The sequence below is a fragment of the Danio aesculapii genome, chromosome 12 (assembly GCF_903798145.1).
Source record: "Danio aesculapii chromosome 12, fDanAes4.1, whole genome shotgun sequence".
Taxonomy (NCBI): Eukaryota; Metazoa; Chordata; class Actinopteri; order Cypriniformes; family Danionidae; genus Danio; species Danio aesculapii.
The window spans coordinates 37,176,698-37,200,524 of NC_079446.1; the positions used below are offsets into that span (position 1 = coordinate 37,176,698).

General features: G+C 39.0%; 1 protein-coding gene across 3 annotated transcripts in view; it reads right to left on the bottom strand.

Annotated features, from left to right (window-relative positions):
* The window catches only part of aatkb (apoptosis-associated tyrosine kinase b), a 91,537-nt gene that overhangs the window by 1,954 nt on the left and 65,756 nt on the right, over positions 1-23,827 (bottom strand). For 2 of the 3 annotated variants that reach the window (XM_056468908.1, XM_056468910.1), the window contains 10 exons: positions 15,624-15,703; positions 14,772-14,890; positions 11,090-11,177; positions 8,352-8,485; positions 6,193-6,277; positions 5,889-6,010; positions 5,636-5,785; positions 1,828-5,293; positions 1,594-1,738; positions 1,298-1,507 (listed from right to left, as the gene is read on the bottom strand). In XM_056468908.1, coding sequence (XP_056324883.1) covers positions 1,298-1,507; positions 1,594-1,738; positions 1,828-5,293; positions 5,636-5,785; positions 5,889-6,010; positions 6,193-6,277; positions 8,352-8,485; positions 11,090-11,177; positions 14,772-14,890; positions 15,624-15,703 — 4,599 coding nt within the window. Of the gene's footprint in view, positions 1-1,297; positions 1,508-1,593; positions 1,739-1,827; positions 5,294-5,635; positions 5,786-5,888; positions 6,011-6,192; positions 6,278-8,351; positions 8,486-11,089; positions 11,178-14,771; positions 15,153-15,623; positions 15,704-23,827 lie in introns of those variants that run through there. The other variant, XM_056468909.1, reaches the window with a different exon arrangement.

The window sequence follows — 23,827 nt, forward strand, 5'->3', positions numbered from 1 at the left end:
GAATGTATTTTACATTCAAGGCCAGTAGTTGGTCCTGTCACTTTGTAAAGAAACTGCACATATGTAACCCACCAGTCCTACTGCACCCAACCTGCTCTGAGCTGGGATTGAACTGGCGATTCTTTGTATGGGAGTCGGTTGCTCTACCAAGGAGGCTAAAGACCAGGGCCTCTAGCGTCTTTCGCTAGAGCACTTTTTGAGTTCAGAGGAGTGAGGTTTACCTGCATAGCACTTCGCTAGCTGGCCTCTGTTACATTCACCCTCTATACCTCACTCCCATCCTGGACGAGCCCCCATGTGTAACCCACAGGTCCTACTGCACCCAATCTGGTCTGAGCTGGGATTGAACCGGCGATTCTTTGTATGGGAGTCAGTTGCTCTAACAAGGAGGCTAAAGACCATGGCCTCATGGCCTCTACCTTTTGAGTTCAGAGAAGTGAGGCTTTACCTGCATAGCACTTCGCTAGCTGGCCTTCATTATACATTGACAGCATGTTTCAATCGTAAGGGCTCATCCCTGTGCCATGACTACTTCAAAAAGTTTACCCTCCCGAGTGACAGTAGAGGGTTGAGCCGTTCTGAATCGAACATGCAGTTCAACACTAAACAACTTTCTTGTGAAAAAGATTATGGAGTGTCCATCATTGTAGCCTTCGAAGTACTTCATATATTTTTTTCATACTATGGAAGCCAAGGGTTTTCAGCTTTCTTAAAAATCTTCATTCTTAATTTTTCTTTGGCTTAGTTTGGCTTTGGCCCTTATTTATCAGAGGTTGCCACAGCGAAATGAACCACCAAACTATCCCATCATATGTTTTACGCAGCAGATGCCCTTCAAGCCGCAACCCAGTACTTGGAAACACCCATATACTCTTGCATTCACACACACTCATACACTACGGCCAATTTGGTCTACCCAATTCACTTATATCACATGTCTTTAGACTGCAGGAAACCGGAGCACAAGGAGAAAACCCACGCCAACACAGGGAGAACATGCAAACTCCACACAGAAATGTCAACTGGCCCAGCCGGGACTCGAACCAGCGACATTCTTGCTGTGAGGCAACTGTGCTAACCGCTGAGCCACCGTGCCACCCCTAAAAATATCTTGTTTTGTGTTAAACAGAATAAAGGAACTCATAAAGGTTTGTAAACCTTTGAGAATGAGTAAATAGTGAGTAAATGTTATTTTTTGAGTAAAGTACCCCTAGTGTTGACCCCTTCATTTGTCCAAATGATCTAATTGCGTTCTCGTTAATTGTAAGAACACTGCTTCAAAGTTGTGCCTTCTCACCTCCTGCAGAATCCATATCTGAATCTGAGACATGAGTGATGGAGAAACGGGATACGCTGGATGGAGAAACGGTAAAACGGGAGACCTGTGCCACAGGTTTAGGGCTAATGGACGGTAGGTTTGGCTTTTCAGTGTGGTCAGGAGGGGACCCCTTGGAAGATGTGGGAAGGGGCAACAATGGGAAATCATCTTCCCATTCAAATCCTGCACCTGAGATCATGGAGAAAGCAGGTTGTTAAATACTTGGTCTGATAGATACTAAGATGTAAATTACCAAAAGAGAAAGAGACGCTTACTCTCTTCTGAGATGTTTCCATCCGACGAGTCATCAGAGGCATTGACCTTATCCTGTTGGTGCTGCGCTTTACCCTTTGCACTTGGTTTGCTTGATTCTCCACCCAAGGGAAAACTGTGATCTGCCAGCTCTCTGGTTGGACTTTCCTGGAGGGTATGATGCCCAGTTTATAGATTACACTTACAGTAAACAAAACAATTCAATATGTCATTGAAAATCATCTTGAAATATCTACCTGGTCGAACAAATACACTGTGACATCATCAAAGAAGGACACCACCTTCTTTTTGCTCTCCATTTCCTCAGACAGCAAAGATGTTGGCATCTTAAGAAGGCTTCTGAGCTTGTGCGCATCACTGCAGTCACTTATAATGATGGGCACGGTTAAGACCTCGTCCTCGCTTTCTTCACTCTGCTCTTGGATGCTGTATGTGCGCAGCTCCTCATCAGACTCATCACTGTCCTCAGAGTCACCATCTTCCTCATCTGCCTCCTCACCATCTGTGGGAGAAACTCGTCCTTCTAGAGGAGGGGGAGGAGAGCCAGAACGTGTGGAGATTCTTTTACGTCCTTCTCCTTCCTTACTCATGGATTTTAGCTCCTCATGTGTAGGAGAGTCATTCTTTTCTGCTGTTTCCTTTTGAGACTGTAGTTCCTCTTCTGACAAATTGGCACAGCTGACATCTTTGACTATGTCCTCTTCATTCTCATCAGTAAGTACCTTTGGATTGGACTTGTTCACAAGATTGCCTTCAAAAGTAACTTGGTCACAAGGCAGACTTTCTTCACTTTCTACTTGTTTATAAGATTCCTCTTGCTTTGTATCAGTTCCAAGTAAAGCACCTGAGTCAGATTCTTCAGATGATAAATGTTTTGCAGAGAGATCTGAATCAACGCTAATAATTTCATTATCTTCAAAACTACTTTTTAGGGTAGAAATGTCTTTATGAGGTGAGAGAGACACGCTACAGTTTGTGTCACACACAGACAAACTTTCATCTGTCTTTGATGGAAGGTTTGAAATTGAATGATCAGACTGTTCAAGGATTTTTTCACTCTCCTTTGTAGATGGCATAAGATATTCATCTACATCTGTCTCCTTTTGTGGAGGAAGTTGTTCCTCTTTATATATAATTTCCCCTGATCTGTCTTTCAGATCTTCCAGTTCATTGATGTCCTCTTCGCTTTCTTTATCTTTGCCAGCATCATAATCAGAAAAGTAGGCAGAATCTCTGTAAGGTGTTTTATCACTCAGTGCTTTCAGCTCTCCATCACTGCTCTCAGATGCTGTCAAGGCCACTGCAGTATAAAAATCACCCTCGAGCTTCTCACATTTTGTTGTTTTAATCTCTTGGTCTTCACTGACAAAATTTGTCCCAGATGTTACCTTTCCCAAAGGTTGAATGAAAGTCTTGGAATCTTGTACCTCATGAGGTTCCTTTAGGACAAACTCTGGAGATTCATTGTTTTCTGTGTCATAGCCACTATCCACAGTCTTAGGAGAACTTGATGGATGGATGGAGGCCGGACTGAGTGTCTCACTGGAACATGCAGTAGACGGTATGTCAATAGAGTCCATGGAGTCTGGAGTACCAACCTGTTTTTGTATTGACTTTAATGCTGGACTGGGGTAGTCAACAGTTTCCACTTCTATCGCAAAATCACCAAAAATGCCTGAGGTTACGTCAGTGATGTCATCATCGCTGCAGTCATCTATCTCAACCAGGCTGATACTAGAGTGTCCACGGTCCATACCACTGTCTGCAGTCTTACTCAACTCTGACTCTGGTTCTGGTTTGGATAATTCTGCAGGGGATTTTTCCAACTGTGGGTATATGGTGATCATTTCAGTTTTTGGATCTGCTGTAGATAAATCTTGATGCAAAGTTTTTCCTTGTTTTAAGTTTGTTTCTCCTACTGCAATATCCACAAATTGCTCCGAGATGTCAAATTGTTTGGCTCCTTCTCTTGATGCTTCTATTTTGGAGACTATATGTCCAGCAGATAAAGGTAGATGTTGGTCTTTGTTGGGCAAGGTCATGGTTTTCCCTGGAATACAGTCAATCATAAAGCAGTTCCTCACAAGTGTTCCTGTTAAAGGGTCTACAAAATGTGAACTGCTCAAAGCTTGACAACATGGCACAGGATATACTTCAGCCTCTCTAGGTTCATGGCACATATGGATGTATGAGTTGCACTCAGGTGAAGGGTTTGAAGGTACATGTCTTCCATGTACCAAGCAAGTATTGCTTTTGATCGGTGCCTCCAAGTAGTCAACAGGTTTGGTCATATGGTATGACAGGGTCTGCTGCTCTGGCCATGAATCCTCAATATCAGTCATTGGCATAGTATAGTGGAAGTCTGCATATGAATCCTGGATACAAGACCCCTGCCTCTGACGTAAGGTCCTTGGGTTTGTATTTGGTGGATTGCTGGCAGACCAGCTTCTTCCTCGTCTCTCCACAAAGATGTCTTCCTCTTCATCAGACTCGCTGTCATCTCGACCTACAAATACAGCACCACCTGATGCTATGTCAGTACAAACAGAGTGGCTACCTGGCATAGTCTTCCTCAAGGAGCCCATCATATCATAGTATCCACCCGTTACATTCTTTCCTATAATGGAGCCTTGAATGCTCTCCAAATAAGGATCAGCATAGCCTTGTGGAGGACTTCCAAGTGATGGTGAGATGCCTAAAGGGTCCTCCAGTTCCCCAAGTGCCTGTCTCAGACTTCGAGAGCCCCAGCTTTCTTCTAGAGTCTCTGTTGAGTCTCGAATCAGATAGCGGCCCATAACCTTAGGAGGTGATGGTTCAAAGTAATAACCTCCATCCCTGTCTTTGTATGAGACATAGTGGCCTGATTCCCATGCTCTAAGGGGGCTACCGTGGCCCAATAGAGGCTCCATAGTTAAAGACATAGCAGGGCTGGAGTCAGAATCATAAGCACCACTTTTGTGAACTTCTGCTGACCAGTAAATGTCTGGTTTAGCCTCAGGGGGACAGTTCATACACTCACCAGAGTCTCCACTACCAGTTAGAAAGCTTCCATTACTGCCCCCAAACTCTGGGCTGTAAGCACACATGGTGAAGTTCATATCAATATTGCTTTGTACTGGCTCCTCAATGCGGATATAGTACTCGTTACTCACTGATGGACTATGAGCACTCAGCACAGGCACCACACCAGGGGTGTGTAATTGTTTGGGCTCATAATATGAAGGAGAAACCCCTAGGGCAAGTCCATCAACAGCACAGCCCCCAACTATTCCTCCTGGAGGATAGTAGACCTCCTGACAATGAGGATTGCCTTGACCCAAAGTGCCTGTTGTGGATGAGGAATGATAGTGCTGTTCAGCACGTGCCTGCTCCCATTTGTACTCAAAGTTGAGGCCATGACTAGTTTCAGTAACCGTTAAGATGTCATCTCCAGACTCTGAATGGTAGCCATCTCCACTAGGAAACTGCTCCAGTAGGGGGAATGACGAAGTGGTGGATGACATTGGCATATCAATTGCAAGTGCACCAGCTCCGTGAAGACTAGCATGACTTGTGTTTGGTCTCATGGAGTTCCAGCGTCTCTCAAAGTCTTCCTCTGCCTCACTGGCTCCTTTGGCACATAAGTAACTAAGCAGCAGATGAACTTCTTCTGCATTAGGCCTTTGGTCAGGCTGAAGCCAACAGAACTGCATTACTTCATACCTGATGTAAAAACACAAACACTTTTAGTGCAAATGCTACAAAAACGTATTGTAAATAAAAAGTGAAATTTTAGGTCTTTTTTGTCTGTTTGTTCTGCACTGTTCATCATCAATTATATAAAGGAAATTTGATAAAGAATTTGAATTTACAGAAAAATGTATTGAATAGGAGCCAAATATCTAAAAAGTGAAAATTAAAATATGTTTAAGGGCAAGGACTCCACAAAAGAGAGGGGTGAAGATTAAAAAAAGCTCTACTTAAGCAAAAAGTCAAGGCTCTAACTCTAAGTAATGGTTAATGAAATGTGTAAGAAGAGCTATATAAAGTTTATTAGACACCCACCAGCGGTCAGCAAGTGGGTACTTAAGAATAGGCTTGGACAGCTTCAATTGCTGATCCTTCACAGCATAACTGAGAACCTGTCGGTCTGAATAATGGCGATACGGCTGATTCCCTAACTCAAACAGCTCCCAGATGGTTACACCAAGTGACCTTAAAAACAGAGAGGAACAAAGAACTCTGGTAAATAACAGCAAATAATGCATAATTATATACAATAATAAAAATGATTTATTCTTACTCTAAACATACTCACCAGATGTTGCTTTCCTTGGTTTGGTCCACTACTAGCAAATTACCATGAACCTCATCCACCAGTTCAGGGGCAATCCAGCGTAAAGGTACCCAGGTCTGGTCTGATGTCACAAAGTAATCATCCTAGGAAAAAAAAAACAACATGAAGAGAGGGTGCTATAGTTAATGTTTATAAAATACACAAACTATGAATGTATCTATAAAACTATAAAATCTGTAACTCATGCTTACATGTTAGTATGATTCATATAATGGACATAGTTATTGATAAAGTAATAAAAAAATACAGATTGAAGTGTACATGCCTTGTACTTGCTGTGTGATAGTCCATAGTCTCCAATCTTAACATTTATGTCTGATGTTAGCAGGCAGTTTCTTAAAGCCAGATCACTGCAGAAAATCAGAGCAACATGAATTAACTAACAAATAAATGAAAAACAGCTTCTACAAATAGAACATGGCTCAGAATACATCATATATGGTAGATAGCTGAAACATAACTGGATGTTATTAATATGGAAGGCTGCACAATATACACTCACTGGCCACTTTATTACATACACCCTACCAGTACCGGGATGGACCCCTTTTTGGCTTCAGAACTGCCTTAATCCTTCGTGACACAGATTCAACAAGGTACTGGAAATATTCCTCAGAGAATTTGAACCGTTGATACAAGGTAAGATGGGTCCATGCTTTCATGTTGTTGACGCCAAATTCTGACCCTACCATCCAAATGTCCCAGCAGAAATCAAGACTCATCAGACCAGGCAAGATTTTTCCAATCTTCTATTGTCCAATTTTGGTGAGCCTATGTGAATTGCATCCTCAGGGTGCTTTCACACCTGTGGATTGATTCTCTTGTTCTTGGTGCGGTTCGCTCCAAAAGTTTCTAAACGGACCAAAAGAGCTAAAACAAGTCACGTGTGAGTAAACTCGATTTATTTTTCAGAGTCCCGCTCAGCTGTCATGCGTCCTTATTTTAATTTATGACGATGAGCTATAAGACTTTATAAGTGAAAAGCTGCGCTTTCATTTTGAATGGTGATACCACAGACGTCGTCACCAAATATAAATCAGAGGTAAGACTTTCTCATACATAGCAGTTGTCTTAGGCATTATAGGTTTTATATTATAGAGAGAAATAACAGATAAACCAAGACTGCTGTTCGGTCAATTTTCCTAATGGATAAACAGCTGGTTCAGCATGAATTGTTTAGCATGCTTTCGCTTTCGGATTTTACATGAAACGCACATTTACTGATAGTAATGACATCCCGCCCTACCCATAATTCTCTCATTATATACCCATAGCATTTAGGCCTATTACAAATCCATAATACACTGTCTTATGGCCTGGCTCAGATCGTATTGCTTTCTCACTACAATCTATCCGCTCCAGAGTTCGTTACAATCGAGCCGAGACCACCTCATTCAGGTGATCTTGGACCGATTGTTTTGGCGTGGATCCGAGCTGGATTGCTGGATTCACATATGGCAAACGAACCGCGCTAACTTGTGAAACGCGCCAGGTTCCGAAACAAAAGTCTAGGTGTGAAAGCACCCTCAGTTTCCTGTTCTTAGCTGACAGGAGTGGCACTCGGCGTGGTCTTCTGCTGCTGTAGCCCATCTGCCTCAAGGTTCGACATGTTGTGCATTCAGAGATGCTCTTCTGCATACCTCTGTTGTAATGAGTGGTTATTTGAGTTACTGTTGCCTTTCTATCAGCTTGAACCAGTCTGGCCATTCTCCTCTGACCTCTGGCATCAACAAGGCATTTGCGTCCACAGAACTGCCGCTCACTGGATATTTTCTCTTTATCAGACCATTCTCTATAAACCCTGAAGATGGTTGTGTGTGAAAATCCCAGTAGACCAGTAGATTTTAAAATACTCAGAGCAGCCTGTGTGGCACCAACAACCATGCCATGTTCAAAGTCCCTTAAAACACCTTTCTTCCCCATTCTGGTGTTACATGCCTAAATGTATAGAGTTGCTGCTGTTAACAATCAGTTGGACAGGTGTACCTAATAAAGTGGCCGGTAAGTGTATATGGGTTCAAAAATGCAGTATGAAGTGAATAATTTGTTCTGAACTGTGATTTTTTTCTTTCCAAAAATAATTCCCTTGTCTTCATGAACCCATTTAAAGTACTGTATCTTGGCAAGGACATGTTGAAGTAGCTTGAAGATGTGTGGTGACCTCCGGCAACAAAATCACTGATGCTGGAGTGGAATAAAAACACTCAGGCAGCATCAGGAGATTGTTGCAGGGAGAAACCTTGAGACAGAAAATAGGCAATGCACATATTCACAATCATTAGCTTCATTTTCATCATTTGAATCCCATGGCAGGCTTCCAGCATTGTTTTCGAGAATTATAATGAAGACTGTGGTGATTTGTGCTAGAATTAAAACATATTTTACATTAAAACCGAATGATTAATTATGAAAGTGATGACTGACCTATGGGTGAAGTTGTTTTTGTGAAGGTGCAGCAGGCCTGAAGTGATCTCGCATGCCATCCTCTGAAGCAGTAAAGGGTCAGGGATCAAGGAATCGGCAGTTCGGCAGCTGCACAGGTAACCTTTAACATCACCCTGTCAACACGGAAAACAGAAAGCAAATGCTGAAATGCAAAGGATGCTATAAATTCTGATCAGCATGCATGAACATCAAACACTGTGCTGTCAGTCTGATTTGCTTCAGATTGCCACTGGGGGGAGATATTTAGCAAGACATTATGAGGGCAGCTTTTGGCATGTTGTTGCTAGGGGTTGTTCTGTTTAAAAAAAATACTGCAGCACATGTGACCTGGGTAGACAATAACAAGAGACGAATGATATAACACGAAGAAGACTAAAATGGTAATATAATGGTAATATATGGAAACTAGAAGGAATCACAGTGGTGCAGTGGGTAGCACGATCGCCTCACAGCAAGAAGGTCACTGGTTTGAGCCTCGGCTGGGTCAGTTGGCATTTCTGTGTGGAGTTTGCATGTTCTCCCCATGTTCACGTGGGTTTCCAACGGATGCTCTGGTTTCCCCCACAAGCCCAAAGACGTGGTTTAGGTGAATTGGGTAAGCTAAATTGTTCATAGTGTATGAGTGTGTATGGATGTTTCCCAGTGATGGGATGCAGCTGAAGGGCATCCGCTGCGTAAAACTTATGCTGGATAAGTTGGTGGGTCATTCCGTTGTGGCGACCCCAGATTAATAAAGGGGCTAAGCAGAAAAGAAAATGAATGAATGATTAAGATACATTTGGTGAAAAACAAATCTAAATTGAATGAATAATTGAACAGAAATCTTTGCGCATGACTGCATGTTCATGTAACTCTTATTGGTGAGGCAGTTCCCTTCTGCTCACCCTGAAAAAACATTCAACAGCAAAGTTTTGAAAGATGCACATTAATAATGGACACAAGCCCAGAAAAGGGGTATTTGTGAAGTTTCTTAACTAGACTGAAAATACAGATTAAATTTAGAATGACATTTAACAGATGAACTTACTTTAACAGTTACTTAAATATCAGAGAAGATAGTATGTGAATTGCAGCTCTATTTATATTGATTTCCCACAACTTGGGTCTTTTTTCCTGGAGAGTCTCTGTGAACTCCCACACTGAGCGTTTCATGAATGCACGGAAGATGGTCAAGGTCAGGATTTTTGTTGAATAATACATTACATTTTGGGTTGTTTTTACTCAGAACGTATCATATATACACAGTTGAAGTCAGAATTATTAGCTCCTCTGTTTATTTTTTTCTCTAATTTCTGTTTAATGGAGAGAAGATTTTTTTTCAACACATTTCTGAACATAATAGTTTTAATAACTCATTTCTAATAACTGATTTATTTTATCTTTGCCATGATGACAGTAAATAATATTTTACTAGATATTTTTCAAGGGTTAGAGTAATTAGGCAAGTTATTGTATAACGATGGTTTGTTCTGTAGACTATCAAAAAAATATAGCTTTAAGGGGCTAATAATATTGACCTTAAAATAGTTCTTAAAATTAAAAACTGTTTTTATTCTAGCCGAATTAAAACAAATAAGACTTTCTCCAGAAGAAAAAATATTATCAGACATACTGCGAAAATTTTCTTGCTTTGTTAAACATTATTTGGGAAATATTTTAAAAAGAAAAAACAATTAAAGGGGGGCCAATAATTCTGACTTCAACTGTATATATATCCAGAACATCTGGAATATCTTTTAAAACTTTTACCATTTTAGTATATAAGTGTGAGCAGGACATTATTTCTTTATTTTTTTAATTTCTAAAGTAGTCTAAAAAGAAACTAGTAGGAAATACAGTGCTCAGCATATATAAGTACACCCCTCACAAATCTATCTTTTAAATTCATATCTTTAATAGGAAGCTATACAATATTATATTTGTGCATATACATTAGATTAGTCACTACTGAAGCCAAATCTAATCTAACAAAATAACTTGCAATAACGGTCCAAAAACTAGTACAGTCAAATTTATGTTATAGAAAAATATTAAAAAAAGAAGAAAAAGAGGAGCAAACAAATTTGAAAAATGTAATTTTGTAAGTTGTAATCATGGTGGTATTTATGGTAAAAAGGTTAATGTTGTTTGATTTCACGATGGCTCAGTGGTTAGGACTGTCACTTCACAGCAAGAAGGTCACTGGTTTGAATCTCAGCTGGGCCAGTTGGCATTTCTGTGTGGAGTTTGCATGTTCTCTCCGTGTTTGCGTGGGTTTCCTCTGTGTGGTCCAGTTTCCCCCCAGTCTAAAGTCATGCGGTATGAGTTAATTGGGTAAAGAAAATTAGTCTTAGTGTATGAGTGTGTGTGTGAATGCAGGAGAGTATGGGTGTTTCCCAGAACTGGGTTGCAGCTGGAAGGGCATCTGATGCGTAAAACATATGCCAGAATGGTTGGCGGTTTATTCCGCTGTGGCGATTCCTGAATAAATAAGGGACTAAGCTGAAGAAAAATGAATGAATGAATGAATGAAAGTTTAATATTACAGTATTTAATTATAAACAAGCGTAAGCAGGATATTTTAAAGAAAAATCTTCTTTTGTGGTTTGAAAAAAGGCCCATCACCAGAGTAATCGATGACGTAATTTTCATTTTTGAGAAAACTGTCTTTAAGGTTTAGAGGTTTTAGAAGGGAAAAATACATAAAATAAAGTGAAAAACAGAGCTATTAGACTAACCAGTGGGCAGAACTCCATGACCACTAAGTAGGGTGTGACCTCTGTGCACTGAGCGAGGCATTGCACTAGAGCTGGATGCTGGAGAGATCTGCAGAAAGAGTTTTAGAACAATACATCATATGCTTCATTTCATTTAAAGAGATTGTTGAGCAACAAATGAAATTCCTGTCATCGCTTACTCTCACTCTTATGTTGCTCCAAACCTAAATGACCCACTTTTTTAAGAATTACTTCCCTACTGAAAAAAACTGCTTAAACCAGCCTAGGCTGGTTGGTTGGTTTTAGCTGGTTGACCAGCCTGGTTTTAGAGGGGTTTTGGCCATTTCCAGGCTGGTTTCCAGCCATTTTCAGTCTGGTCAGGCTGGAAAATGACCAGCTAAAACCAGCTTGACCAGCCAGGTTGGGAGCCCAGCCAAAATCAGCTATGTTCAGCTTAAATCAGGCTGGTTAAGTTGGTTTAAGCTGGATTTAGCTGGTCATTTTTCTATACTATAAAAGTCAGCAAATGTTTTTGGAGCCCTTTGACTTTAATTTTACGGAACATTCAATAAAAAAACACCATATGATAGTACACAGATGGTTCTCTAATCCACAACTGTTGTTTTGGTTGTCAAGTACTCATGCATGCCTATAGACTGAACACAATCACATTTTTCTAGTTTACACGCACTCAATACTGAGATAAGCAATAAGTTTAAAGTTTGCATTTTCACCCCAACCAAAAGCCATTCTTGTCTAAACAAATAGTGCTGAAATGCTGAAGACAAGTTAAACCAGATTAGTATATTATCATACAGTACCTCTCTCATAATCCTCATTTTATTAGTATTAATAAAATGATTTGTATTAATAAAGTTTTGTATTATTGTATTTTTACTTGTAAAATCAGAATAGTTTGCTAGACAGCACTTCTGGTTTCATTTTCAGAGCTGCTGCTTCAGCCAATCAAATCCAGTCAAAAACAAAAGCACTCATCAGCACAAAGGACAGAGCAACAGTTGGACAGTTCCATTTTTTGCAATATAGGGGGAATTTAAATTTGATTGACAAATTTACAATAACTAATGGGTTACAACATTACATTACATTCATATTTCAAGTTACATCCATTACATGTTTTTAATGCAGGATTTTTCAACTAAAATATTTTAGTCTGCGTGGGCCAGCCTTCAATCCGAGTGGGCCAGTGGCACCCTGGCCCTTATGTACCCTCGCCATTGATTTACAGTATTTAAATAGCTAATTTTTAAGTTCGCATGACCTGGAAGTTGCTAAGACTTTTATTTCAGTATGTTGATGTACTTCTAACTAAAATAGAATATTGAGTAGGGGGCGGGGCTTTCTTTTGCGCAACATTCCCTAATGGTAACAAACTAATATGCAGTTGCTATGGGTGCCCTTAGCTGGACCACCTCTCCAAACACAGAAGCTAATAAACAAATATTTTCAGTGGATTAACTTCAGTGGCACAAATTAATTATTCACCTGAACAATAACAATGTGAGCTAGCAAATTAAAACATTTTAAATGTTTATTTTAACACTTAATGTCCTATTGTTTCGATTACAACACCTTTTTTGTTTGTTTCATAAAGACTAAGGCCCCATTTACACTCATACAGTACGTTTTAGTTTTAAAATGCATAAGTTTTGCTACAGTTACACCGTCCGTCCACACTAAGCCAGAGTTTTCGAGCACCGAAAACTAAGATTTTTTAAAACGTCCAGCCATTTTCATTTTAAAACGCTGCTGCTCTCTCTCAGTGTGGATGAGGGAAAACGGAGACATCTGAAAATGGAGGCGTGGCTGCAGACATTTACCTTTCTGATTGGGGCTTTTCTCAATATTAAGTAGCCTACACAAAGTTCAGTCTTGCCTCCTCTCCCTGTAAGTTCAGACTTTGCAAGTTTGATATGGAAAACAAACTCCCGAGGACAAGTCAGGTAAATCTTCAAAGGGATCAGCGTAGGCTACTTTATAGCCTCATTCACATCACCCTGGCTACGTTGTTTCACTTTCTTAACAATAAAATGAAAACATGATATAAGGAACTGCCTATTTTCCTTTTGATACTAACAACTTAACAGACACAAAAATTGTTGAGGCGTCGTGTAGCTACCTATTTATATCACTGTGATTTTCACTGTACGCATATTCATAACAAAATTAGGGTATATGCACACAGTCTTTTCATGAGTTCACACTTAGCTGATGATTGATAAGTAAATGCGTGTTTGGCATGCTGTTCTGGGAGAGAGCCCTGAGCTCAGAAGATCCTGGAGCCCGGGGCTCCCTCCCGTTTCATAGAGGGAGAAGGGAGTCTGAGCTCTGAGCTCAGGTAGGTCTTGAGAACTCCCCAGTACTATGCTAGAAAAAAGGTGGAAGAGTCATAGTGGATGGGGGATTCTTCAAGAGGAAGATGGTGAGGGTAAGGAAATCTGGCAATTTATGCATCATTTGGATTCATCTGATTGAACATCATGTGATCACTAATGCGGGATCAGCTGTGGTCAATCATAAGAACGTGATCCTCTCGAAATTAGTTCATAAATAAAAGCCAAAGCGCTGTTGGTGAACTGGCGTGCCATTACGAAATCGCTTTTGAGATCTGATTTCTTTAAAAATCAGTGCTCTTCACTGCCTGATTGATATGAAATAAATTGGGTCTCGGACCGGACAAGAAGCCCTGCATTAAATTCCATTTTTCCACACCACGTCTTAACAATATTGAAATGTATTTTACCCTAGTATTTTCAATAAAGTTTTTGCACTAGCCTGCTGCTTCAGATGGTACTAGCATTTACACGGTCTGTCATCTCATTTTACGCTTGAACAAATTAATGAATGCTTCAGTCTATTTAACAGAATGTATTTTTATACTTTATTTTTATTTCTCTTTTTTTAAGGAAGAAAAAGGAAAAGAAAAACTAATAAATGTAAAAAAAATAAAACACATCGGAACTTAAATGAACAGTTGACTGGTCACATATTTCCTTACAGGTCACATGAACAAATACATATAAAGATCAGTTTACACTGTGTAAAGGCATAAGTACAATCCATTTCTCCCAATATTACAGGTATTTGTCCATTTGTAGTTTTAAAGAAAAAGTCATCCTCTCCATATTTTGAACATTAGATACGATATCCAACCATTCAGATTTTGTAGGGCATTCGAGTTGTAGCCACTTTTGAGTTACAGTTTTCTCACTGGCTGCAAGAAGTATTTTTAATAAATACTTGTCTTTTACCATTAAGTTGGCTGCAATATTCCCCAGTTAAAGTGTAACTGATTGTTTTTTAATTACACAACTTCATCGATGCTGTAAAACACCTAATGAAATTGAAAATAGTCACATTAACCTTTCACCAGAAGTTTATCATTGGCTGAAAACACAAGCTGTGCATATAGATAATTTCAATGTGGTCATGTCATTGGCCCATGAACATTTCATGCTTGTTGTCAAACTATTTCTTATCTGGAACAAGAGGCAACTCAATCATGACTTGATGTTATAGCAGCTATCATAACATTATTTATCAATATGTGGAACTTTTTGGACTCTCAAAAACTATGGAAATTTAAAATGTAAAACAAGAAATACATCAGGACCATTGTTAATGTTAACATCCCTCAAAATGGTCTATGCCACATTAATATAGAAATAAAATGGAAGATTACCGATAAGGCCTTGCCTCCTCCAGGAAATGTATCTGGTCCTGCACACTGGCACTAGCCTTCAGTTCCTTCACCACCACCTGGGTACTACTGAGACCAGAGTGAACCTCCCCCAACAACACCTGTGGACGGCACCCACCGACACACATATACACAAAACACACACAGACACACAGGGGAAAGACAGCACAAACACACAAACAGGTGTGAACAAAGGGAAAATGGACAACACACACAAACACAATTATGGACAGAGTGACACAGACAGACAGATAGACACAAATAAATACAGACGAGAAGAAAATGGACACACGGGAAGGAAGAAAGAAAATGGAAGACAGATATTGCACACAAATAAAGATCAAAAGAAGTCCAGGAATCATGCTCAAATGGAAACGCAGACAGACCAAACAACACAAAACCAGATGGGACATCAGTAAACATGCAGCCACAGAGACACACATACAGATGGACATACCCATTCAATGGGAAGTTGGGGTAATTGGGGAAGTGTGTGTGTGTGTTTATGTATGTGTGTTACAAAAGACAAAGAAGTAGAGAGAAAGAAAGACAGAATGAGAATGAAAGAGGCACAGTTATTCCTGTGAAATTTTAAACTGCTTTACTGCTACATAGAAATAACATCAAATTCTCTGAGGGAACAGTCAAGACACCATCCCAACATCAAAGTACAGGTGAGGTGCTTGTAACGTAGCGTTGAAGATATTTTCACATCCTTGAGACTAAACTATAGAGCTAAACCTTTGATCAGCTGCAGTACAGTACATGCTAAAGGCAATAATGTCTGTGAGGCGCACATATAAAACAAATAAAACAACAAATGACTTGACTTACCTTGCCAAACCAGCCATGTCCAATCTCCTTAATGTAGAGCAAACTCTGGCGGCCAAGTTCGGTGGATCTCAGGAGCTGGACTGAAAGACCATTATCAGCAAGAAAAGACAGAGACAGAACAAGACAGTAATTAGTTAATGAGCCAAACAGAAAATCTGCCACTCAGAGTCTATAAAATCTAGACAGGAAACATAAATAAAGAAGAGAACATACTATAAATGAAGGAATGAATTCGATTTTTAGGAACTGTACAAGATGATCTTTGATTTATTCTCAAACATTGAGACAATTCTGCTGTCATCAAGACTAAAAAGGAATTAAAAATTTGTGACTTCCAATCCAAATTAAAATTCTGCCATGTCTTAATTCTACATACGGTATCATGGAAAAGTTCAGATGGAAAAGCCTCTAAGTGCCATCTGAAATTATTATTGTTCACAGCCTCCTATATTTATTTTCAGTTATTTCACTTTAGGGGCGACACTGTGGTTCAGTGGTTAGCACTGTCACCTCACAGCAAAAGGTCACTGGTTTGAGTCCCAGCAGGACCAGTTGGCATTTCTGTGTGGAGTTTGCATGTTCTCTCCTTGTTTGCGTTAGTTTCCTCCGGGTGCTCCGGTTTCCCTCACAGTCCAAAGACATGTGCTATAGGTGAATTGAATAGACTAAATTAGCCATAGTGTATGTCTGTGAATGAGTGTGTATGGATGTTTCCCAGAACTGGGTTGCAGCTGGAAGGGCATAAAACTTATGCTGGATAATTTGGCGGTTCTAACCGCTGTGGTGACTCCTGATGAATAAAGAATCTAAGCTGAATGAAAATGAATGAATACTTCACTATAAAGGCAATGAAAAAGCCTATTCATCACCTGAAACTAAACACAGGAGCCTGAGAAAGATGATTATTTCAGCTGACGATTTACTTAAATACAAGATGGATAATATAATTACATGATGTATGGCATATTGCCTGGATTTAATATATGTGATTGAAATTAATTTATAATCAAATCAAATCAACACACAAAGAACATTTATAAATAGTATAAATAGCACCTTTGTTATTGTTAAGTAAAACTAAGAAATAATATTGAAATTAAGATAGTCAAATTAAAATATAATAAAATGTTAGAAGAATATCTTAAAAATAAAAGACACAAAAGTAATATTTTTAAATAGCTTAACACTACTTAAAGTTCAATTACAGTGAGTCCTTGCTATAACGCGATTCATTTTCGTGGCCTCGCAGTTTCTCTGACTTATTTAGTGCAATTTGACATTTTTTTTTACAGTGCATCGTGTTCTGTGTCCTGACTGGCTGTAGACCATTGTCAATCAATCTCCTCCGTGTCGTGTCGCCTGTACAGTACAAAATGCATTCAGCTTGCCAAATTTCCTCTTCGATTGCTAGCAGTGTGACTCTGAAGTGCTGTACTGTATGTTTGCAAGTTTTCTCCCCACAATGTTGATGAAACGTTCAGCACCTTCAAAGGCACCTGCGGTAGCACCCAAAAGACAGAGGAAGATGCGAAAAATGTTAAACTTCTGGACATGCTAAAGGAAGGTAGAAGTTACGCCGCTGTAGGGCGCCATTACGGAATAAGTGAAATGAAGATCAAATGGTTTTGATCTCTGGTTTCATTCTATAATACTGGACATATTTTCTATGAAGGTTTGCACTTTGAGAGTGTTTAAACAAAAAGAAGACAGAGGAAAAGAAAAAAGTGTGAAAATGTTAATGCCTGTCTGAGAAAAGTGTATAAAATGTGTATAACATCTATAATAATTGTAAAAAAAATACTACTTCGCGGATTTCGCCTATTGCAGCTTATTTTTAGAACATAACTCCCGCGAATAACGAGGGACAAGTAAAAAGACTAAAATCTCTACTGATAAACACTATAATATACTCAAAAAAAAGCTGATTGCTGTTTGTTCAAACTACTTATTTAAAATGAGCTGAAACAACACAATTCCTCAACTTTTTTTGGTGGGATAACTTAATTATTTTATGTTCAATCAAAATTAGTAAGAAAATTATAAAGTTAATATAATTCCTTCTTGTTGTCCCAGCATTTTTGCATTTTTTTACACACAGAAGCCTGAGATAATTTATCATTTTAGAAGATGATTTACTTAAATACAAGATTTTATAAAAAGATTTTGCATCCGAACATTTAATTTCATTTTCCAATTCTGACTTTTTTTTTCTTGCGTGAGAGTTTGTAAGCCTTCTCACAATTCTGACTTTACATTTCTTAAGTAAAACTGTATTTGGGAAGTTAAAATTGGGAAATATAAACTCTCAGACATTTTAGTTTACATTTCACAGTTTAGATTTTAAATCCTCTGAATTAAAAAAGTAAATATTTTTTCTATTGTGAGAAATAAACTGAGAAGTCAAAATTGTGAGATAAAAAGTCACAATTACCTTTTTTTCTAAATCCTCTGGCAGAAACGGACTTCCATAAAGTGCAGAAAAGCAAAATTGAGCTCAAAATTTTGGGATTTTTTTGGTTAGATCCATTGCAAAGTCAAAAAGCACAACAAAAACACAAACAAATAAAAATATAAATCAATCAAAAAGTACAACATAGCAAAATTGAACCAGCATTAGCTTAAGTGCACAATTGAGCTTTACAAAAATCACATCAAGATTTTCCTCCGACAAGAAAATCATCCTCCAAATATCCTCTCCAAAAGGCAGTAAGTGATCTCCTCTGCAAGAGTGATGTAAAATGGTACAAAGTAAAACTCAAGAGCCTGTCTAAAGTGTTCAAAATCGGCCTGTGATCTATCAAACCGCTTGAAAGGCATTTTCTTCTCAGAGAAGACAGGGAATGGATCAAGTCTGCTGCAGTAGGGACCGATTTTGAAGAGTGATTTTCTGTTTCGCTCAACCTCTCGTCTGACAGATGCCTGCATATCTCTATCATCTCAAAAAGCCGTAACAGTGCCTTTCTCTCTTTCTCTCATCTTATCATGCCCACAAACAGACAGTTTATTGTAAGCGTGCATGACATACTGTCTTGCTCCCTGTCCTCTTTTTTTATGCAGCAGCCATATTTTACGCCCATGTGGTGTTGTAGAGGCTATTCATTCTGTCTGCCCCCTTTTAGAGAACCTTCGCTGGGGAGAATTGGGCTCTTTGTCATGTCGACGGTGCTGCTTGGTACCACTGAGCAGATGGAAACACTAATGCTATTATTCTTGACGTTTTCAGCATGAGACATGGGAAAGCAAATGGCTGGTAAGCGAATCAGAAATGTTTGATGTGGGTGCGGGATAGGAAAGAACAAATCAGAATAAATATTACATTACGATGGAGTTGCAAACCGCTGTGTATGATATATGACATACTGCCTGGATTTACTGTAGATTCAACAAGGTACTGGAAATATTAATCAGAGATTTTGGTCCATATTGACATAATAGCATCACACAGTTGCTGCAGATTTGTTGGCTGCACATCCATGATGCTCTATTGGATTGAGATTTGGTGACTGTGGAGCCCATTTTTATACAGTAAACTCATAGTCATGTTCAAGAATCCAGTCTGAGAAGATTTGCGCTTTATGACATGACACATTATCTTGCTGGAAGTAGCCATCAGAAGATGGTCATAAGGGGATGGACATGGTCAGCGATGCTCAATTGGTACTATTGGCCCAAAGTGTGCCAAGAAAATATCTCCCACACAATTACACCACCACCAGCAGCTTGAACCATTGATACAAGACAGGATGGATCCATACTTTCATGGTGTTGATGCCAAATTCTGACCCTACCATCCGAATGTTGCAGCAGAAATCGAGACTCATCAAAAAAGGCAACGTTTTTCCAATCTTCTATTGTCCAATTTTTGTGAGCCTGTGCAAATTGTAGCTTCAGTTTCCTGTTCTTAGCTGACAGGTGAGACACCCTAACCCATCTGCCTCAAGGTTGGATGTGTTGTGCGTTCAGAGATGCTCTTCTGCATACCTCGGTTGTAAAGAGTGGTTATTTGAGTTACTGTTGCCTTTCTATCAGCTCGAACCAGTCTGGCCATTCTCCTCTGACCTCTGGCATCAACAAGGCATTTGCGCCCACAGAACTGCCACTCACTGGATACTTTTTCTTTTTCGGACCATTCTCTGTAAACCCTAGAGATGGTTGTGTAAAATATTAACAGTTTCTGAAATACTCAGACCAGCCCGTCTGGCACCAACAACCATGCCATGTTCAAAGTCACCTAAATCAGCTTTCTTCCTGATTCTGATGCTCGGTTTGAACTACAGCAGATCGTCTTGACCATGTCTACATGCCTAGATGCATTGAGTTGCTGCCATATTATTGGCTGATTAGAAATTTGCGTGGCCGGTAATAAAGTGGCCGGTGCATGTATATGAGATTGAAATTAATTTATAAATCAAATGAATGTGTAATAAACATAATAAAACAGCACAAAAGCCAAACACAAAGAACATTTATCAATAGTATACTATCTTTGTTATTGTCAAGCAAAACTAATAAAAATATCGAAATTAAGATAATCAAAATAAAAAAATAATAAAATGTTAGAAGCAAATCTTAAAAACAAAAAAAGTTATATTTTTAAAATAGCTTAACAATACTTAAAGTTAAAATAATTAATTCAAATGAAAACTAAATCTAAAAATAGTGTTAAATTAAAAGACTGACATTAAAATGACCACTGATAAACACTATAATAGTAAATATAATCAAAATCAATGAAAATCAGGAATGTCCAATCTGAGCTTTAAGTTATGTTTTGCAGCTGGTTTCTGGATGGTTTATATATTATGGATATTAGTTGGTCCGAGCTGGTAGACCTTCCTGGATTAGCAGCCAACCAGCTGTCAGGTTGTCACGCTCACATATGGTCATTGAACTAGTTTTCGAACATGTGATAGATTTGGACCAATTTATTATCAGATTAGGTCAAGTAAAAGCAAGCTACAATAGTCCAAAACACAGCTATCAGCAGGTTAGCATTATCTCTTTAATTTACACCTGAAATGAAAACTAAAATGTTGCTTTTATGTCAATCCAGGTCTAGACACTTACTTTTGTCACTTACAGAATTGAGAGCTGCATTTCACAACCAAATTCACTGTCAAAAAAATTCACTGCTTACAATGTCATTACAAATGCTAACAGCTAAAAGATAATAAGGATTTACAGTTGTTGTTGCCATGAAACACCAAAACTGCTGTTACATCAACCACGTATTTTATTATTTTATTCTGTGCACCACACACACATGAACACGAACACACACACACTGGTTTGGTGGTTTATCAAGATTCTCCATAGGTGTAATATATTTTTGTAGTATTATGAATGCTTGTTTTTATTGTCTTACCCTAATCCTACCCCTAAACCCAACACCCACAGCAAACCTGTGGCAAAAAAGACATCATTAATAGCATTTTGACTTACAAGGACACAGGGCAAGTCCTTGAGAACCACCTCAACATTGTAATATCTAGGTAATTTCAAAGACTATAGAATACACAAGACATGTCACCCGTGTCTATTTAAATGGGGAAAAGTATAACAGTCAATATGGCGAATGACGCCCTGCTTTCTAGAACAGGAGCCAACCATCATTCAATACAGACTGATGATTCTCCACTTTGTTATAGTTCTACAAAAAAGAAAGATAATGAGAAGAACAATTGCCAGCAAAGTCATTTAAGTTTTGACTGCATATACTCTGTGGAAGAATGACTGAGTGTGTCTAACGCTTGGCCATAGACACAACATCCACAGATATATTTCAGCAGCTGATATGTGACATGATAAACGTGCTGATTTGCATTATCACTGGTGACAGGTAATGCTTAAAATATAAACGCCATGTCTGTTGTCCTAAGATGCATCAATTATGTCAGGTTTCCACATTTTCTTGTGCTTGATTGTTAAAACGGCCTTCCTTTGAATTGTCAGTCACTGGAAAGGCCCCCCGCCAATTTAAGTTTGAGACCCCTGCCTTAAAGGGACTTTGGTCTTACTGTACCTATGTCCTTATACAAATGTGTCCTCATAAACTACTCAAACTAGTGCACACACACACACACACACACACACACAAACCAACTCACATTAACTGCACCTCCCACTAAAACTTTGCATTGAAAACTCAGCCATTTATAAACAAAATAAGACTGAATTGAAAAACACTGACCTCCTCCAACAGCATGACAACAACACCAACAAAAATCCTATCACGTATCAGAATTCACTCATTGTGTATTTGAATATCTGATTGACTGCTTGGCTTGGTCATTAGCGCAGTGTTGGTCAGTGACACTGACACGCAGGCCAGATGGCTGCTGGGAATGCAATCGCTTGGGAGAAATAATGGAGAGAAACCATTCCACTCCAACCAAAGACAATTATCATACATTATCAAACACAGTGAAATGTGTTTACCGCTGCCGTGCACATCTTGCTTTATTCATCAGTATACTTTCATCAGCAATGCAAATCAGTTTGAATAATTTTTCCGTCATGCAGCTTAATGAAGTGTGTGTGATAAACGAGGGTGTGTGCATGTTACATAAATAGTGATGTGATCTTTTGAGTATTTTGCACACTCAAATGTGTGTCTGTGTGAGGGTGTGTTTATGAGCACAGCTGTGTAAGGGTGGATACTGCACACCAGAGTGCAATGCATGATCTGTTTGGCTGAAAGCTCTCAAATCGCATGATAAACACTACAATTAGCTTCTTCATTTGTCTAGCTGACGTCCCAGGAGAAGAAAGACAGGTCTGATTGCAGACAGATGCTATCGGTGTCACAGTGACTGAGACCTGCACTTCCTGGCAAGACCTTTGTATATCTTACATCAACCTCATCCTTAAGGAGTGACATCATTCCAGCCACTCCTAAAAAAAACAGGCCCGTTTATGGTTCTTCCAGATGGGCTTATAAACCTATACCATGAGCAAATCGTACTGGGATTAATAACTGTTAATATATGTCAAAACATTGCATCTATTATTCAGTTAAAGTGCTAATGAAATGCTAGAGCGAAGTTTTTATATGAGTGTTGTGTGAGCTGGATCTGGATAACCACAGCCTCTTAGCCTGTTGACCTTTACTAATCGCACCACATTAGCTGCTAGCTTCACAGTCAGGGTATAATCAAATGAGCTGTTGTTGTGGGAAAGAGAGAGACTGAGAGTATCCATGGATCTCGGACTGTACACATCGTTTCTCGGATTCCTCAGATTCCAAGCCACACTTATGTAGGCCGGCTGAGGCGGCATTACGCAACAGGCAGATGTTTGTGTGGATTGAGATGGACTAAGAGAGAGTAAGATGGAAAACAATAGACTAAAAAAAACAATGCTTGGGAGCAAAATTGTTTGGGTTTTAAATTGGTAAATGCGAAAATGTTGGTGGAATGACAAAAATAATGTTAATTAGCAAAATATTCTCCACAAACATGATTTAATCTGTAAGAATGCTTTAAACTCTTGGGTGTTCATGTACTGTAAATAAAGTTAATGATGTCAATTTTGGTGCCGCGGTGGCGCAGTGGGTAGCGCTGTCGCCTCACAGTAGGAAGGTTGCTGGTTTGGAATTTCTGTGTGGAGTTTGCAAGTTCTCCCAGTGTTCGCGTGGGTTTCCTCCGAGTGCTCCGGTTTCCAAAGTCCAAAGACATGTGCTATAGGTGAATTGGGTAAGCAAAATTTTCCATAGTGTGTGTGTTTGTATGTCCTGGTCCTCCAGGTTGGGGGTTGAGCGTTGGGCTAACGACCCACCTCATAAAAATTTGATGTTACGAAACACCAAAATGGTGCGGCTAAATATCAACTTTGATATAAACAGCCCTGGAAGTAAGTAAAAAGTATAATTTCTTATAATTTCTTTAGCACTTTTATTAATGTAGATTTCTTTAACGGCATCAGTCCATAAAATAACGAACTAAAACATTAATTTTAACCCCTAAAATTAGTTTGTTTATTTGGGGTGGTGGAAAATATCGATACACCATAGTGTCGTGAAATTTTCCACAGCAATATTTTATAGACACATGGTGTCTATTGTTGAAATATCAACAATATTTCATTATATTGTTTTAGTTAAATATTGAATTCAATTACTTTACAGTGCACTAGAGCAGATGTTGGTGAGTTTTCTTTTTAGTTAGTGGTGTCGTAGTAAAATATATATGGTAGCATCACTATAT